This window comes from Podarcis erhardii, assembly GCF_964252035.2.
Source record: "Podarcis erhardii genome assembly, chromosome: 4".
Classification (NCBI taxonomy): domain Eukaryota; kingdom Metazoa; phylum Chordata; class Lepidosauria; order Squamata; family Lacertidae; genus Podarcis; species Podarcis erhardii.
Window position 1 is genome coordinate 22970181 of NC_138508.1, and position 17794 is coordinate 22987974.

The 17794-nt window shown below is 45.9% G+C and overlaps 1 protein-coding gene across 1 annotated transcript; it reads right to left on the reverse strand.

Annotated features, from left to right (window-relative positions):
* Positions 1–4051: 4051 nt before the first annotated feature.
* On the reverse strand, positions 4052–7172 carry LOC309341256 (vitelline membrane outer layer protein 1-like). The gene is made up of 4 exons (XM_081860839.1): positions 7035–7172; positions 6194–6385; positions 5050–5153; positions 4052–4441 (listed from the first exon to the last, which is right to left on the reverse strand). Exons 2-4 carry the CDS (start codon positions 6362–6364, stop codon positions 4144–4146), a joined length of 573 nt encoding a protein of 190 aa, XP_081716965.1. The 5' UTR covers positions 6365–6385; positions 7035–7172; the 3' UTR covers positions 4052–4143.
* Positions 7173–17794: the final 10622 nt, after the last annotated feature.

Here is a 17794-nt window from a genome sequence, read left to right on the forward strand (position 1 = left end):
ATTGAGGAGTCCTCCTTTGTCCTAGATGGGGAAACATAGTTGAAGAAAGGTAGCCATGAGAACATGTAGTCTGAAAATTTGGGCAGGGTGTCTTCATGAATCTAGTATAAAACATGACAGGCAACAATTGGTCTTTACTATCAGTGACATAGTCCCCATGTGCACATTAAGGGCACCAGCAGAAGGTAGCATGCTGGGATACAGAAGCTTCGCTGACCTCCTTGCAGATGGGTCACTGCTGCTTATCAGGAGGAAGAGGAGTGAGGCAGCAGGGAAGATGGTGCAGTGCAAACACTCCAGCAGAGCTAATCTTGTGCTCCTTGTCAGTCTATTTGACCTGTACCACTCTCCCTCCTCCCTCTTTCCTCTTCCTCCTGCTTCTAAGTAAGCAGCAGTGACTCATCTGCCACTGCAGGGAATTTCTGTTTTATCCTTTAGAACAAGGGTGGGAAACCTTTTCTTCAGCATGAGACCCTGGTCCACAACTGCCCCACCCTCTGCAGCCCATTTTTGAGAGTTAGGCAGGGTGGTTTATCAGTCTCCAGACATGAGGTGACAACTTCCTGTCAAAAATGGCTATGGAGAGTGAGAAAGGTTCCCAGTAGTCAGTCCCTGATGAGGACAATTTCAAAGGGGTTGGCTGTCTGGCACTGGCATTGAACCCTGCTTTGTCCATTTGCGAGTGGCAAAATGTCTTTGGCCATCCATGGTTGGGTTGGCTGCCAAAGAGAGAGAAAAAGATTGGCGGAGAGACTTTGCGCTTTGAGCCTCAGGTCCCACCTTGGCCTTCTGCCCAGGTGTCTGAGCAAGCTACCTGTATTTTAGTCTGAATAGTTTGCTTTTCTGCTAAAACAAGCAGCCTGTTGCAAGAGTAACTTTGGTAATTGTCCAGACTATTGTTTGGGGGCTTGCCACACCCACCCATCTAGCACCCATTTTGTGAAAGTGCCCATGACACCATCTCAAAATTCCAAATGTGTCCACGAGCCCAAAAAAGTTGTTGAGGGTAGGGGACAATCTGCTCTAGGTACTTCAATTTTCACCAAAGGAGATTCAGAAAGCTCCTTCTTAGTCACTAGTGTGCTATGTTCCAGTGCATCCCCCCCCCCCTTATGCTTTTATGTTACTGAAATGTTCCATGCTCCTCAGAAGATTTACAATCCCAATTAGTAAAAGTCATATCAGAAAGGGTCACTACGAGTCTCATAACAGAGAACACTGGGTTCTGTTCCTCCTAATCAAAGAAGCACGGTGGTGGTTGTTCATTTTTGCAGCCTTAATTACCAGAAACTGCACTTGTGGCCTCCCCAGATCTGATATTAGGACAATTTTACATTGCTGTTCATCAGGGCATGTTATCACACAAGCAGTGTTAGAAACCGATCTATGAAAGCTAGGAGCTAAATGGCCCCTTAAACCTAGGTTAGGGCGCAATAACGGAATGTCTAGGTGCACTTTTTTGTAGCAAGAATACAAAGCTGAAAATGAATGAGCTGCAGCTAAAATATTATGTTTTTCACATGGTCTAGTCCTTCCCCTGCCCACCCCCCTAATAGTCTTCAGAGGGTCTCTTCTCCAGTCTTCAGAGAGAAGCTGGAAGTGGGGGGGGGGCAGAAAAAGGTCCTCTTTTGTTTCCACTCTGCGCTAATGAAATTCCATCACAAAATGTGCCTAGAACAATGGGAGTTTTTAATACTGCACACAAGTAGGTTGCTAACCACTAGCGTGCCTCAGCTGATCATTCTCGGCTATAAACCAGCAATATAGGCATAGCTTGACCACCGAAGTCCATGTGATGCTGGATTACTGCAATGCGCTGTATTGGGCCCAGTTCAGAAATTCCAGACTGCTGATATGGGCATATGACTGACAACATGTGACACCATTGTTAAAATGATGAATGACTTAATCTCTGTAGCCCTCCTATAGGCACTGTGAATAAAATATATCTTGTGCAGAATGCCTCTGATTCTAAGCAGGTTGGAAATGCCCCTACTCTGAAAGGGCAAACCCTTTGGGATTTACGGTACCTTCTCCCACCCAACTGGGGGGGGGGAGGGAATGAAGCTTCTGACAAAGTCTTTGAAAAGTGCCCCCTACCTTATAAATAAATAGACGTAAATAGCTTCATTATGCTAACGTTGCCAACTTGAATATGTTTTTGTTCTGGAAGGCTTTCCTTGAGGAAAGTTATTTATAGAATAGTAATTATACTTTTACATGGGGCTTCCCTTTTGTAGAAACAGGTTCATTTGTTCATTTGTTTTGGATTTTGTTTCAAGCACTTTTATGGCTTTTAGAGCTTGCATTGTTTGGGTTTTATCTCATTTTTTATCACAATGCAAACCACTCCAATGGCTTCAGGCCATTCTAAATGTGTAGGAGAAAAATAAAGTCAAATAAACATATTGAAAGAACACTGCTGGATTTCCACCACTTGTATAATTCTGGCTGGGTTCCATTTAGTTATCTATTCATTCCCCCCCCCCCAGTTAAAATATAAGATTACTCAACCTCCCTTTACCACAGAGATGTGTCTGGAACATTCATTATACCACTTCTCATATGCTGAACTTGAACCTATTTATATTTGTTTTCATCTGATCTTAATGCCGTCATTTCAAATTGCTGTAACCTGCCCTGTGACCTTATGGTAGGTAAGAAATTAAAAATAGATAATATTAATAGCAATGTCCCAGGTCAGGTTGGCTACAGGAATATAATAGATGGTTACAAAACCCAGTTAGACAATTGTCATTGCAGCCCTCGCCCTGCCTTCTCCCCAGAGCAAGCAGAACCATGCGATTCTACTTACCGTCTCACGGCAAAGCAGCCAGAAAGAGAGGGAGCAGGGAAATGTGAATATGGGCCCGGGAGTGAAAAGGGGGAAGGGCAATGGGAAGTACAAGTCATCTGTCCTTCACCTGCCATGCTGTCATGCTCCTTAGCTGAGCAGAGAAGAGCAGATGAAAACCTACCTTTGATCTGTGCCTACTGCACTCCCACTACTAGTTGCTTTTCATAAGTGCATCTAGACCAAGGAGTCCATTGGCATTTGGAGTGGAGTGGGCATGGCTGTCTGAATCAAAAGGACATATTTTAAGGTGGGATGGTGGTGTTACGTCTAGCACCAAAGCCCAGCATTGTCTACCGTGCTTTACAGCAGGGCTCTGGAGCCTTTCTTAGCTGGAGGGCCACCACTTGCCAAGGTGGGTGGGCAAAAGGAGGTATAGTAAAAAACAAGAAAGAAAGGCAAATGTTATCTTTGTATAGTAGGCTAGTTTTTACACACACACACACACACACACACACACACACACAACTCCTTGTCCACTGCATTGGTTTTCAACCTCTTTGAGTCCATGGCTCCCTTGACCAGCCACATTCTTTTTGTGGCTCCTCTGTGGAAGCCACTTACATTGTGGTTCAGGACACATGTAAATGGGAATTTTCCCATTCCACCCCCTTTCCCCCTCTGAACTAGGGTTGTTATATTTCAAAAAGTGAAAATCTGAACACAAAAGCTGTTGACCTCTTTATTGGGGGGGGGGGCAAAATTGTTGAGCCCTTTCTGAACACCATAAATGCATCTGGGTAGTCACCTTTCGTACGATGCAGTGGACCTCTTCTTACATTCTTCTGTGTCTATTCATCCTTATCTGTCCTCTCTCCAATCCTAGGTTTGGCCTCCTATCCAGCAGCCATGATGGAATTGCCACAGCAGAGATTGTGCTGTGTGTGACTTTAGCTGGCTGAGGTTTTGCTTAACAACCAAGCAAAGTGGCACGACGCTCACTGAGGTAGCGAGCGCTCTGACTGGCTGTGTAGATCTTAGGGAGTTCCCTCCTGTTATGTATAGTTGATAGCCTACCTGCTATGTCCGGTGCCTGACCTAAAAAAGAGAAAAGCCTCTCTGTTGCTTTCTCCTCAAATTATACAACGTTGTGTTCCGCTTCCTCAATAAAGTGTTACCAAGATTTAAATGGCTTTGCTAACAAGCCCTACATGAAGATTTAAGGCACAGTGCATCAAAAAAAGACACGCAGAACTCTTCATTGGGAATACATTTTATTATTAAGTTTCATGTCATGGAGCCATTGGGGCACAGGAAACTGAGCTATTGTCGCGTGAAACCCACATGGTTCAGTAGCAGCAGTAGAACTTCACATCGTTAAGTGCTGTGTTGTCGCCTTTTTCCATCTGAGGTTCCACTTTGGTCCGAATTCCACATATGGCACCTTGAAGACAAATTGCACTCCATGGGCCAAAAGTACCCCAGTTAGTTGAATGACCTGTCAGGACAGCCCCATGTTCGCAGCTGAACCTGATATTGTTAGCTGATGTGTCATCCAAAAAAAATCCTCGTTCTTCTTGTACTCTCAGAGAAAATGAGATTAGACTGCCCTCAGGACAAGTCTCAGCCTTTGTCCACTTCCCCCACCTGACAAAGATAGTGGTGTTAATACTCTGAAGAAATGTTTGCTCAAGTTATGTCTTCACCAAACATTCAATGCCCATTCAGCACATATTTGAAGCACATGGCTTCCCCCAAAGAATCCTGGGAGCTATGATTTGAGGAAATATGGAAGGTACAGTCATACCTTGGGTTTCGCTGCTCGCACATGGGCAGACGCTCAAATGTGATTAGATAAGTTATTTTGTCATTTTTTACCCTTGTTCCAAACTAATACGGCCTACATTTTGTTACACAGGTAATGTTGCATGTATGCATTCTCTTCACATTTTATTCACCTCATATGGAAATAGATGTAGAATGGATTTCTGTTTTATTTAATTTTGTTATCTCAATGATTAATTCCTGGGGAAGGAAACTACATCCGAATGTTGAGCAACTGTCTTTTGCTACATTGCATTTCACTATTTTATCACATCCCTCCCTGTTGCGTTGTTGATGCACTCAGGTTTGGCAGCCCATGAATAAGTCACCATAATCCAAGATGTATAATCCAAGGCAAGAACTTGCCAGATTTGGTTCCATACTTCTTTCTAACAACAAAGCCAAGGAATGGAATATTTAAAGCTACTCACGGTCCAACAGCAGACTGAATTTCTGAGCCATCCGTACAAGAAAGGCGGATGCCATTCAGAGATGTATCATCTTTAAATACTTGAAAACGTTTCCATGGGTCTACCTGGGGGAGAAGAGAAGCTATGACTACAATAAGACCACATTAATAGCAAAGCACAGCATTTTCAGGAAGAATTTCACACACACTAGATTGGCAGGCTGAATTTGACAGTATTGTACAGAGCTTGGAAAGTTTGATTCGAAAAGGATCTCATTTGACATGCCCCCAAAAGAACTAATTCCAGTTCATGTTTGCACCTTTACAAAATGAACTATTTCAGTTCACAGTTCAATTCAAGTATGTCCTCGGCAAAAGATATTTCAGCCTCCAGAATGTCACAAGCTGTTATATTGATGCATAAAATTTGCCTAAGAAGACTAAGGAACCATCATTCCACACACAGCAGAATACGAATAGTTTGATTTCTTTCCCCTCAAAAATATGATATTTAAGCTTAAAGGCTCAAAGGGTCTAAGGTGTAAATAACACATGTAAGAGAAGGAACTTGAAGATGAACTAGAAATCATTCAAAGTTCTACCTCAAAATGAACTGAATTCATGTTACGCTCCCCCAGCAATTATGGGAACTATGTTCAGGTGTAATTGGCATGGTGCAATATCATCATCATCATGTATTAAATTTCTATACTACCCTTCATCTGAAGATCACAGGGTGGTTTACAATGTGAAAACACAAGAATAGATGCCATGATAACAAACCAAAACAATACCCCCCAACGGTATAATTAGCCAAAGCCCTGGGAGAAGAGGAATGCTTTTGCCAGGCACGTAAAGATATGTAACAGAGGCACCAGGCAAACGTCTCTGGGGAGAGCATTCCACAAGTAAGGAGCCACCACATAAAAGACCCATTCTTGTGTTGCTGTCCTCCAGACCTCTCACAGAGAAGACACATGACGAAGAACCTCAAATGCTGAAGGGCCCCAGTGTTCCACCAGTACGTTTGCATCGTAATGACCTCACCACCAAGCAACTTAGTCAGATGGAGGTCAGCTGAGCAGAGGACTTTGTCCATTCATACTTATTGTCACAGCTACTTGGCACCAAGGTGCCTGAAAAGGAGGACACAAGGAGGTATCTACCTTCAATCTGAATCCATTTGCATACCCTTTGCGACAGAATTCTATGGGTCCCCATTCACCCCATGGCCCTCCATTTGGCACTGAGAGTTCAATTGTATAGTTTCGGGTTTTTGCATCCGAGAGGTAGCTGGAGAAAATCAAGAAGAGCGCAGTACCTATAGAGAGGTCCATGGAAGGTAGCTCACCGAGGATCTAGCAGCAAAAGCACAAGTGGGAAAATAATAGCCATGAGAATTTTGAACCCCAAATCCCTGAATCCCGTTTTTCAGAATATGTGGTTGCTTTTGGCTGATACAGCAGATTCACTGGCTGGCTTTTCTAATTCTAGTTTGAGTCCTATGAGCAACCCAGGAGTTAATTGGACTGGGACCAGGGCAAATCTCACCAGGCAACCAGGAAATTCTTTTAGAAAAAGTGAACGGTAGAACAATAATGGATGGATTTTACCGAACTCTGAGCAATTATTGTTGGTTCTCAGGAATTCCTAAGCATTGTTAAGAAAGGTTTGATTCATATTGTTTATTTTAAATTATTTATATGCTGCTTTTCCAGCCAAATCCTGTCCGAAGTAAATCACAGCAATAAAAACCTACAAGTTTATTACTAAAACCTAAAACAGAATAGAGTCACAAAAATAAATAAATCGAAAGACTCAGCAACCCAAAAGGACAACTTCCATCCCGTGAGTGGGAAGGCCAATCAAGCCATATAATTCTTGAATGCCTTTCAAGATGCCTGAAGGTTAGTCACCCTACTAGGAAGAAATTCGAAAGAGGTGGAGCCAGCACAGAAAAGACCCTGTATGATAATAAAAGATGGATTTACTATTTTTTTCACTCACCTTTTGTGAATAACAGCACAGCTGGAATTTATTAACTGTTATTCTTTGTTTTCTAGCTTTACCTCATTCGGTTCTGGCCACTGCCCAAGCTTCTATGATTATGAACAGGAGGCAGCCCTTGCCCTCCTTTCTGCCTTCAGCAAGCTGTTCCATGCAGTGTCTCACTGCAGTTAATTATCCTACGTGGGGAAAACTTTGAGCTGAGCTGCGTATATTAATGTGGGCAGAGCAGCAACCAGGAACAGGAAAAAGGAGATGTGGGGGTTTTCCTCCTGAACAGCACCTGCCATGCTCTGCAGCTCCATGACTGGACAGAACTGGACAGTGTAAAGCTCAAGCCTTTCTTCAAGGCACTAAAATAATTATAACAGCAACCATAAAACCCCTGGCCAAATTTAAAACGCAATATTAAACAATCACAAGAATAGGGTGAGTCCTGAAAATATGTATCTGGAGTGTTTGGGAGCCTAAATTGACGAGTACCAAGGCGTAGCCTGTGGTAGTCACCGAGCCTACTATTTTAAATTACCCTTAATGTACTGGCAAAGCTCTATGCAATGTATTGATGTCATACGTCGGTGGTCTAAGGCATTACAATTTAGGCAACTTAAGATGGCAGGCTGGGTGGCAACCATGATGGATACCAAGCTTAACTCCCACCTACTGCTCACTTAAGGTCTAGGAGTTTGTTTTAGAGGGTTGTGTGTGTGTGTGTTTTATTGGTAGGAGGACTAGGGAATTCTTAGTTGCCTCACCTAATGACATTTCCCAGAATTTTTGGGGGAAAGCCATGACCATTAAGTCTCATGTAAAACTGATGACTTTCTCCAAGGCACTAGGACAGGGGTCAGCAACATTTTTTGAGGCCAATTCGGTCTACTCCCTAGCAGACCTCTCGGTGGGCTGGAGAGTGTGTGCCCATGTGTGCCCATGCGTAAGTTCAAGCTATTTCCGGAATTCTTCTGGGTTGGAAGAGCACTGGAAATAGCATGTGTGCATGAGCACAGGCATTCCTCCATCCCGGAAGTGCGCCGTAAATAGCGTGTACTCATGCGTACAGGCGTTCCTCCGGGTGAGGAGCGCCCGTGTGCACATGCTCTTTGCAGCGCTCTTCCAACCCAGAAGTTGGTCCCCACAGTGAGGAAAAAAATTGGCGCCACGGGGAGGAGCACGGAATCCCCAAGCTGATCCACGGAACGGCCATGGGCCGGTTCCAGGAAGTTCATAGGCCGCAACCTGCCCATGGGCCTTAGGTTGTTGACCTCTGCACTGAGATAATAACAACAACCATAAGATCACAGGGCGAATTACAACAATTTGAAATACAATATTAAATCATTTAAAACAAATGACAGTCACAGTAATAGGGTGGGTCCTCTCTCTCTCTCTCTCTCTCTCTCTGTGTGTGTGTGTGTGTGTGTGTGTGTATGAAGTGTCAAAGACCAGGGTGAAGAGGAGTGTCTTCAGCATATGGGGGGGAGAGAAATCTAAAATGATGGTGCCAAACACGCCTCTCTGGGGACGGAATTTCACAGTCTAGGAGCTGCCAGAGAGAATGCCATCTCCTGGGTCACCACAATCCCAAACATCGGAAGGCAATGGAAGTATCACGGGGAGCGCCTCTGCTGATTTTGACATCTGAGAGCATCTAAAGATAAAGAGGTGTTCTCTTAGATATTTGGAGGCCTAAGTCATTTGGGGATTTATGTGAGCACCTCCAGCTGAGCCTGCAACAAAATAGCAAATAGGATTCAATGTAATGTGATACCTATTGGGAGCATATTGGGAGAGGCGATCCTAAGATTCCAAATGATGTCTTAAACACCACAGACTCACGATGGAAAAGATCTTGGGATCATGGTAGATGGCTCACATAAAATATCAACTCAGAGTGCATCACCCATTAAAAAGGCAAATTCCATGCTGGAGATCATTAGGAAATTGGGCGGGGAGGGGGGGGACATATCACAAAGCCTTTGTGGAAATCTATTGTGCTTGGAATACTGTATATAGTTCTGGTTTCCACATTTCAAAAAAGGTGGTGTAGAACTGGAAAAGCTGCAGAAATGGGCAATCAAAACGATCATGAGGCTGAAGCAACTTCCCATGAGGAAAAATGTTTTAATATAAAGGGGGGGGGATGCATGGTGTGGAGATATGTTATTTTACCTCCATCGTAATACTGAAACTGGGGGTTGAAACTAACTGGTGAAACTAATGGCAGAAACTAGCTACAGACGGTTAATGTCTGGAACTAACTGGCGAAACTAATGGCGGAAACTAGCTACAGACAATTAATGTCTGGAACTTACTGGTGAAATGCGTAGCTGGAACGAATAGCTAAAACTAGCTGGTGAAACCACTGACTGAAACTAACTGGTGAAATATATTTTTATAGTTAACCGCTGAAACTAATTGCTGAAATTCATAGATTTTTTTCCCCCTAAAATTATTTTTCCATGGAAGGGAATTGATGGATTTATTGATGAGCCTATACAAAGCACTGTTTTCTTAATGAAGATAAAATATTTTTAATTTTATTTGAAAAGTTACTAACCATATTACATGGAACTGTTACCTAAATTTTTTTCACTTTTTGGTCTACCAGGAAATCTAACTTCAAGTTATATGCATTTGCGTGGAGATACCCGCCCCATCCCACAGATGGAGTAAATAGACACCGGACACCAGAATTTAGGTTAATTGGGCGAAAATGGCCACAACTTTATTGATTACAGGTAAGAGCGGTATTGGCTTTTAGGCATTGGCCCTACAGACTATCCGGTCTAACCGGGAAGGGTTAAGCACCAACAGGGGGAGCCCCCCGAGATGCACATCCGTAGACGCTCCCCCTGGGGTTACCGCTTGGGGGCGCGCTTTAGGCCCTAGCCTCCGTAGGTTTCGGACGAGGCGACGCCCCCCGGAGTCCTTTAACGAACTACTCTTCAAGATTTGGGGGAGGTGATGGCGTTCCTCCCCCCCCGACATCATTTGCTTAACAATACCCCTGCCAATGCCTAACCGCCACACGAGCCCGGCTCGCCGCCAATACCCTCAGACCTGTAACCAATCCCTGATCTCTTGGAAAATGTCAGCCAGCCAGATATCGTTGCCAGCATCAGAAAGATGCACGCCATCCCTGCGGTAGAGTGCTTTCTTGCTAAACTGAATGTCTGGGTGTTGGATAACCCGACCACCCAATGCAGCCATTCTACGCGCCACCGCGCGCTCCAAGAGCCTCCTGGCTCTACTGATGGCCAAGGGATTAGCAGCGCCCCTCCAACAGCACCTTTCGAGCAAAGATGACCATATAATTGTTAGCTTTGGGTGGGAGGCCCTCAACTCCTCAAGGTCGTTAAAAATATTCCACATTAGGTCCACCCCTTTCCTGTAAGCCAGGTCGTTCTCTCCCAGTTGAATGACCAGAGCATCTGGGGGGCCCTGAATTGCTATCTTATTTGAAATTGTCGGGCAGAATTCCTCCCAGCGCATTCCCCGCCGTGCAATCCAGGAAATTTCCACATTGCTCGGGAGCTGGAGGTCCAAACAGCAACCCCTGAACGCCGCCCGCAAACTGGTCCAGTGGACGATGCTGTGGCCAAAGATCCAGATACGCACAGCACCAGAATCTGAAATTAAAAGAGGGAGAGAGCCGGGTCAGGGTGGGGGCGGATGGATGGGGGAAGGGTAGGGGAAAGGTATTTTTAGCAAGATTTCCGGATGTAACCCCTGTATGCATTCGACTTCCATCGGCCCATGTCCATTATCCTCTCCGCCGGTAAACCCATGTGGGCGGCGGTGGTGGCGGCCCCGATGCAGAAGGAGTGAGCGGTGTACTCCTCTGGTGGGAGTCCGATGGCCGCGATCGCCTTGCGCATAACCCTTGTGAACTGGTGTTTTGACAGACGAGAACCATCTGCATGTATGAAGAAAGGACCGGCTGTTTTTGGTCTGACACACAGGAACTTTCTTGCATCCTTAACTGGGCAAGGGCCGGCATTCTGAGTAGCCTGCAGGCGAACTAGGGCCCCCCTACCAAGCTGATCGGTCTTTGAACTACGGATTTTAAGGATTACCTCTGAGCTGGACAAGGACACATCGTCCAAGAGGAGCCCCCTGCTGATGCCACCTACTTGGCCATCACAGACCACTTCACTAATCCGCAGGGCACCAAAGAAAGCGAAAGAAAATGCTGTGGAAAACAACCTGGCCTCGTACCTTGACCAGCAGATAACCCTGAGCTTCGTACGTATTTGCATGAGTAAATCAAATGTTATGGGCCTCCTGTTGTCAGAGCTAGAAGGTTGCGCTCTACGCCAGCCCTCCAGCATCTTCCGGACCACGAAGTGTGCGCAAGGATTGACTGAGAACAGAGCTTTGGAGAAAAACGATATTGCCGCGGCATGGATATTAAGAGTTTTGGGGGCCCGACCTAAATCCCGAAGGCGTACAAGGTATTCTATAACCTCCGACTTAGCTGGGGGCCTCCCTGGTTTAAAGAGACCCTTCTTCTGATGGAATAATGTGAAATCTAACCATGCCTTGTTATAGGATCTAAGGGTAGAGGGCGCAAGAGCTGACAATACTCCCTTTATTGCTTCTCGTTGCCAATACTCCAGAGGTCCTCCGGAAACGGCTGCGGTAGCTGCTGCGCATCCGACGCCAATGAGCGAAACTGCTCCATCTGGAAACGAGACAGAGCGTCCGCAATGTTGTTATCAATCCCCGGTACGAATTTGGCTGAAGCGTATAAGTTTAGTTTAAGGCAGGAGAGGACAAAATATCGTAAAAGGGCCGCTACTCTAGGGGAGCGAGCGGATTGTTTATTCAACACAGACACCACCAATTGGTTATCCATCCAGAAGCAGACCCTTCGATCCCTAAATTGCTCGACCCATAGATGGATTGCAACTACTATGGGGAAGAATTCTAAGAATGTCAGATCGCGAAGGATGGGTTTTCCCTGCCAAGCAGGAGGCCATCGTTGTGCACACCACTGCCCTCTAAAATAGACGCCAAAACCCAGGGACCCAGCAGCATCTGAATGCACTTGGAAGTCAGCCTGTAGGGCCATGCTATCTTGCCAGAGTGAAATACCATTATAACCGTCTAAGAAATGGAGCCAAACCTGGAGATCTGATTTTACCGCCTTCGAAAGGCGCACCCTATGATGTGGAGACCTTAAACCTGCTGACAATTTTGCCAACCTACCACAAAAGGGGCGACCTGGGGAAACTACCCGGCACGCGAAATTGAGGTGGCCTAAGAGTGATTGAATCTGCCTCAGTGTAACCTTCCTAAGGGGCAAAAGCTGTGAAATAAGGTTTTTCAAGGCCTCCAACTTTTCGGAAGGCAGGCAGGAAGTTTGGGTAACTGTGTCGAGCTCGATGCCCAGGTAAGTCAGCGTAGTGACTGGGCCCTCGGTCTTCTCATCTGCTAAAGGAACACCCAGCTCCTTCGCCATGGACATGAATGCCTGTAGTAGGGCCAAGCAGTCAGCTGCATTACTTGCGACCAAAATAAAATCGTCCAAATAATGCCCCACTCCTTCAGAACCAGTTCTAAACTTCAGCGCCCATTTGAGGAATGTGCTAAAAGTCTCAAAGGCAGCACAGGCGATCGAGCACCCCATGGGCATTGCTTTGTTGATGAAGAAAGAGCCCTGGAATTTGAAACCTAGCCAACAATAGTCCTCCGGATGAACTGGGAGGAGGCGAAAAGCAGATTCAATGTCGCATTTGGCCATGAAGGCGCCCCTACCGAAACCCCTAACCAGCTTCACTGCCTGATCAAACGACGCATATTTCACCCTGCACAGTTCTTGGGGAATGGCATCGTTAACAGAAGCACCCTTGGGGTAAGACAGATTGTGTATCAGCCGGAATTCCCCGGGTGCCTTTTTTGGGACAATGCCGAGTGGAGAAATATGCAGATGATCAATGGGGGGACTGCGAATGGACCAGCCACCCTCCCGGTCAAAACCTCTTTATGAATCTTTTTCATGGCGATGTCAGGTCTCTCTAAAACCGATTTCTGATTGGGGGGAGCTGGAATCAGGGGAGCAAGCCACAGGGATTCTAAAACCTTTTGAAAACCCCTCTCCGAGGAGACGGGCAGCTTGCCTATTAGGATACTGCTTTAACAAGGTCATAAGGGGTTGGAGCTTTATTGGCGAGCGGGCTAAGTCAAGGGACAAATTAGTAGCGATTCCCTGCTGGCCCTTGAGCGGGTCCTGTTGCGCCAGAGGGGGCACCCCGATTTCCCTACCGCCTCGAAAGGGCTGCTGTTTACTCTTGTAACAGTTGACGGCCGCGTGGTTACCGAAACACTTATCGCACTCATGCAAGTACTTACATGAGGTGCGCTGGCAGGCCCCCTTATTGAAATCCCAGCACTGCCTACGACGCTTTGTGTCCACCTTACCGGATTTGGCTTGGTCATGGGTTTTCTTTTCGATGTTAGGCCCCACATGCTCCATCCAGTAGTTATTGTCCCTCTGATCCCAACGCGTGGAAGACAACAGCGAGGCATTCCTACGAAAGTCCTCGTCGTACGAGATGGCAGCCTCGTCTCCCGCTAACTCCCGAGCCCTTCTTATGTGCGCCAGATAGGATGTGAGGTGGAAACTGCATTTTGGATAACAACCTACCACTACATCCATAAAAACCTGGTAGCCATTGAGCCAGTTCTCGAATGTGTGCTCAGCCCGGGGAGACCTATATCTTTTCTTACCATAATACCGCTTTTTCTCCCCTTTTCCCTTTAATTGGGCCGGCGGCAGCAAAGTAAACATGTCTATAAAGTCCCCATTCAATATCTTATCCCTCTTTCTCTTAGAAAGGTGATTACCAAGGATAAAGTCAGTGGACAAGTGAGTTGACGTTTTAACATCGTCCACCAAGGCCCCATTTTTCCACTCGAGGGTGCCGTTAAAAGTTTTACGGTGTGAATTGGCCCTCCTCTCATGGACCCACAATGGGACACCGGTTTCTTCGCCCTCCCCCCAATAAGTCTCCATGGGGGCGTCACTATCGCCCCCGGAGAAGAAGAGGTACCTGTGTCATCATCAGTGTCGGATGGGTCGCTCCTCTTGCTCTTCTTGGACACATGTTTCTTCTTCGCCTTCCGTTTCCCTCCACGGGTAGCGTTGTCTTGCGGTGCTGAATCATTCTCCGCTGTGGTTGCCTGCTGGGGAGGTAGCTCATCCTCCGAAGAAGAGGCCTCTGATTGGCTTGGCCGGGCCGGAGAATCCTGAAAAACACTAGGCACGCCAATTCTCTGCTGGCTAGAATTAGATGAGGCCACCCGCGGTGTTTTGGACCTATGCCTCGACGCCTTGGACTTTTGAACCCCGGGCCTGGCCTTATGTGCTGTACCCTTAGACTTGTGCACATGAGCCGTCTGTGAACGAGTTTGGGGTCGACTGATTTGACCCGCACCCTGATGCGACGTGCTAGCCGCGGCCAATGAAGGTCCTGCCTGGCCTTGCTGGCTAGGGGGAGTGTCCGGAATGCAGTCTTGAGATACCTCGACTATATTTGGATTTGGTGCTACAGGAGGGCTGCATTTCGCATAAAATGTTTGAATCGCGGCAAAAAACTGAGCCAAAGCCTGCGGGTTGCAGGGTGCTACCGGCACTAGCGCACTACCAGTTTGTGGTAACTGGGGATTGCCCCTGTTAGCCATGTTATGATCTCACGCTGAGCGTGTATGTATGCGTGAATGAATAAGTATGAGTGTCAAAGAGAGCCTAATTATATCTGAGACAGTGTATACAATTGCGTATGCTGTAAATGTATGACAAAATACTTTTTATTTATTTATTTATTTATTTATTTATTATTTATTTAATTATTATTACTACTATTATTATTGTTATTGTTATTGTTCTATTTATGATATTGATATTATTATTTAATTACTTATATTTATTTTGTTGTTATTATTTATTATTATTATTATTATTATTACTTATTTCTTGAATAATTTTTTAAAAAAATTATTTTATTTTATTTTATTTTATTTTATTTTATTATTTTTATTATTAGTAATTATTAGTAATAACGTTCAATGCTAAGTAACAACTAAACAACGAATACTCCCACCAGGTAGAAGCAGAAAGCAAGGTTTCAAGACTTCAAGAAAAGCTTCCCTGAATAATGTAGATTATGTGGAGTTTGGAACAAACAGGGTTAAAACTCCATGGTGCCCTGCATCTGGGAGGGGCCGGAAGCAGGGCCTTACGTCACAGGCTTTGTCTGTGAGAGTTACTTTCAGTTCTACTGAGAGACGCTGAGAGACACAGCTCAACGGAGCTGTCTGTGTGCTTTTGGAAAGCATGGAGGAATGCCTTTGGAATGGCGGAAGTTTCTGTCGGGAAAAAGACTGATTTATGGCTTGTAAATAAACTCTTCTAGAGATAAGAACCGATCTGTCTTTTGGACTTGATTTATCCCTTTCTCACATGGACTCAGGACCGCTGCATTACTCTGCTAGGCCAGCTCAGAGCTTCCAGGGATACAGAGCTGCGCTGGGAAGCTTACTGGACCCAATATTTATATCCAATATTAGAAAAGATTAACTAGAGCCTGAGGCAAGGATGCTTAAAAACTACGTCAAAAGAATTGTTAATTAGAAGCAGCGAAGGGGTCCCACAGTAAGAAAGGACAACCGTCCCACACAGTCCTGGTTAATACCCGATGCAGGGAGTGGGGGGAAACTAACCAGCTGTTTTAAAAGGAGTGACAAGCCGCCCAAAGGAATGAGGTGAGATGCAAGCCCTTTTGGCTGTGAGCGTTTTGTGTGTGTTGCAACCGCAGGGATGCCTCACTCAAGATGGCCGCCGGCCAGGCTATCCGGCAAGCTCAAAATGGCGACCTTACTGGCTGCAGCCCAAACGACCGTGAAAGGTGATGAGAGAATAGCTGTATGGCAACAGCCGCCAGCTGCAAACGGTAAAAGAAAAGAACAGCCTATCTCGGTGAATGCACCACAAATCTAATTCTAACTGAACAGTACCGCGGCACCAGTGGGCCTAATTAAGTCGCACCTAAAATGGCGGCCAACGGACCAGGGTATGCCTCACCCAAAATGGCGACTGCTAGGACCACGTGATCAGGACAAAATGGCGCCCGCCTTGTTGTCACGGCAACCCAATGCGAATAAACTAATAAGTTAACAACGAGGGAGACTGATAAGCAGCCATAAAATTAGCGGGGGCAACAATTCGAGAATGACCAGGGGGACGACGCAGTAAAACTGTTTCGAATATGCTCCAAACGCCTTCTGCAACTAAGTTCGCGGGATGCAACCCCACGAGGCGGGCGCAGCAAAGGGGATTGGTTAAGCCACTGCCTGCAGGCAGATGACCAGCACAGAAACAAGCCTGCCCTCCCACCAGCCAGAAAAAAATAAAGCAAACCTTCCGTGAGCGCTGAAGCAGCTCACGCTTGGCAAATTGAGGCTTCGTCGGCAATTCGGGACCAGCGGATGCACAGCCAATCGCGTGCGGGGTGAGATAGCCGCTTCGATGGCTCGACGGCTCAGATACCCGGGCTCCTCAGCGCTCGAGAGGGTGGAAATCGGCGAAGAATGCAGCAATTGGATCCAGCGCCCGCGCGCGAATCAAGGCAAGGTTCGTTGGTAGGTGGAGGCAAGGCTATGAAGACTGCCCACTAAGAGATTAAAGAAGCAGCGCAGCAGGAACAAAGAAAAAACAAAAATGCGGAGACCCCAGGAGAGAACCAAACCGCAGCTGCTGCCGGAGAGAAAAGGGGGCGAGTCAGGGCTGCCCTGACCTTAAATGCCCCCGGTAAGCCCTGCCCCCAGCGCCATCCGATTGGCTGGCGCTGTGGTGATGAATATTAAGGACCAAAGGGGAATCCCTGAGTCCCGCAGGGCTGACTCCAGCCCCGCGAGATTGTTGTGGGGGGCATGAACCTGCAACCCCACCCCCTCTTTAGGTCGGGAGTGGCTTTCTAATAAACCATGGCTGCAATTCAAACCCCTTCTGATATAGATGCCGGAGGGTTAGGATGGTGCATAATGTCCTCTCTGTTACCCTCCCTGACCCTTCATTAAGGCTGCTCTGCCTATATCTGATAGTAAGTTATGTAACATTAAGGCAGTGTTTCCCAACCTTGGGTCGCCAGCTGTTTTTGGACTACAACTCCCATCATCCCTAGCTAGCAACACCAGTGATCAGGAATGATGGGAATTGTAGTCCTCAAACAGCTGGAGACCCAAGGTTGGGAAACACTGCATTAAGGTATAGAAATGTGCATGAAAAAATATGAATGCATTTAGGAATAAAACTCAAATTAGCAAAGTGTGATGTTTAAGTAAAATGATTCCTTCCAAGGAGGAATTGTAGGGGATAAAAATTGTGGGGATAAAATGCAACACCTAATGTGGCCTTCGGAATGAGAGTATTGTGCACCTCCATCAAGCAACTCCTGCAGCCAAGCTGGTACCAGATGTGCTGCTTTCCTTTCCTTTGCATGGCAGCCCTGGATCTCCATACACACTGCCCAGCCTTGCTCCTTAGAGAGGTCACTTGGGTGCTGCAAACGCAGGAAAAACAACATTGGAGGCAGCAGATACGAGTTACAGTATTTTTTAAAGAAAATACTTTTTATTAATTTTCCAACATAGATACACAATTTAATCCAAATTTTTACAAATTTTTTTTTTATATAAATATTTATTAAAATTTTTGAATACAAATACACAAATAATAAACAATCTTACTTCTAACACAA

Excerpts from the sequence above, each read along its gene's own strand:
- LOC309341256 (XM_081860839.1), bottom strand. The coding sequence starts at position 6,364 with ATGGACCTCTCTATAGGTACTGCGCTCTTCTTGATTTTCTCCAGCTAC. Across the intron at positions 5,154-6,193 it reads CAAATGGATTCAGATTGAAG|GTAGACCCATGGAAACGTTT; the intron begins GTAGATACCTCC and ends CTTCTCCCCCAG. Across the intron at positions 4,442-5,049 it reads ATTCAGTCTGCTGTTGGACC|GTGGGGGAAGTGGACAAAGG; the intron begins GTGAGTAGCTTT and ends TATCTTTGTCAG.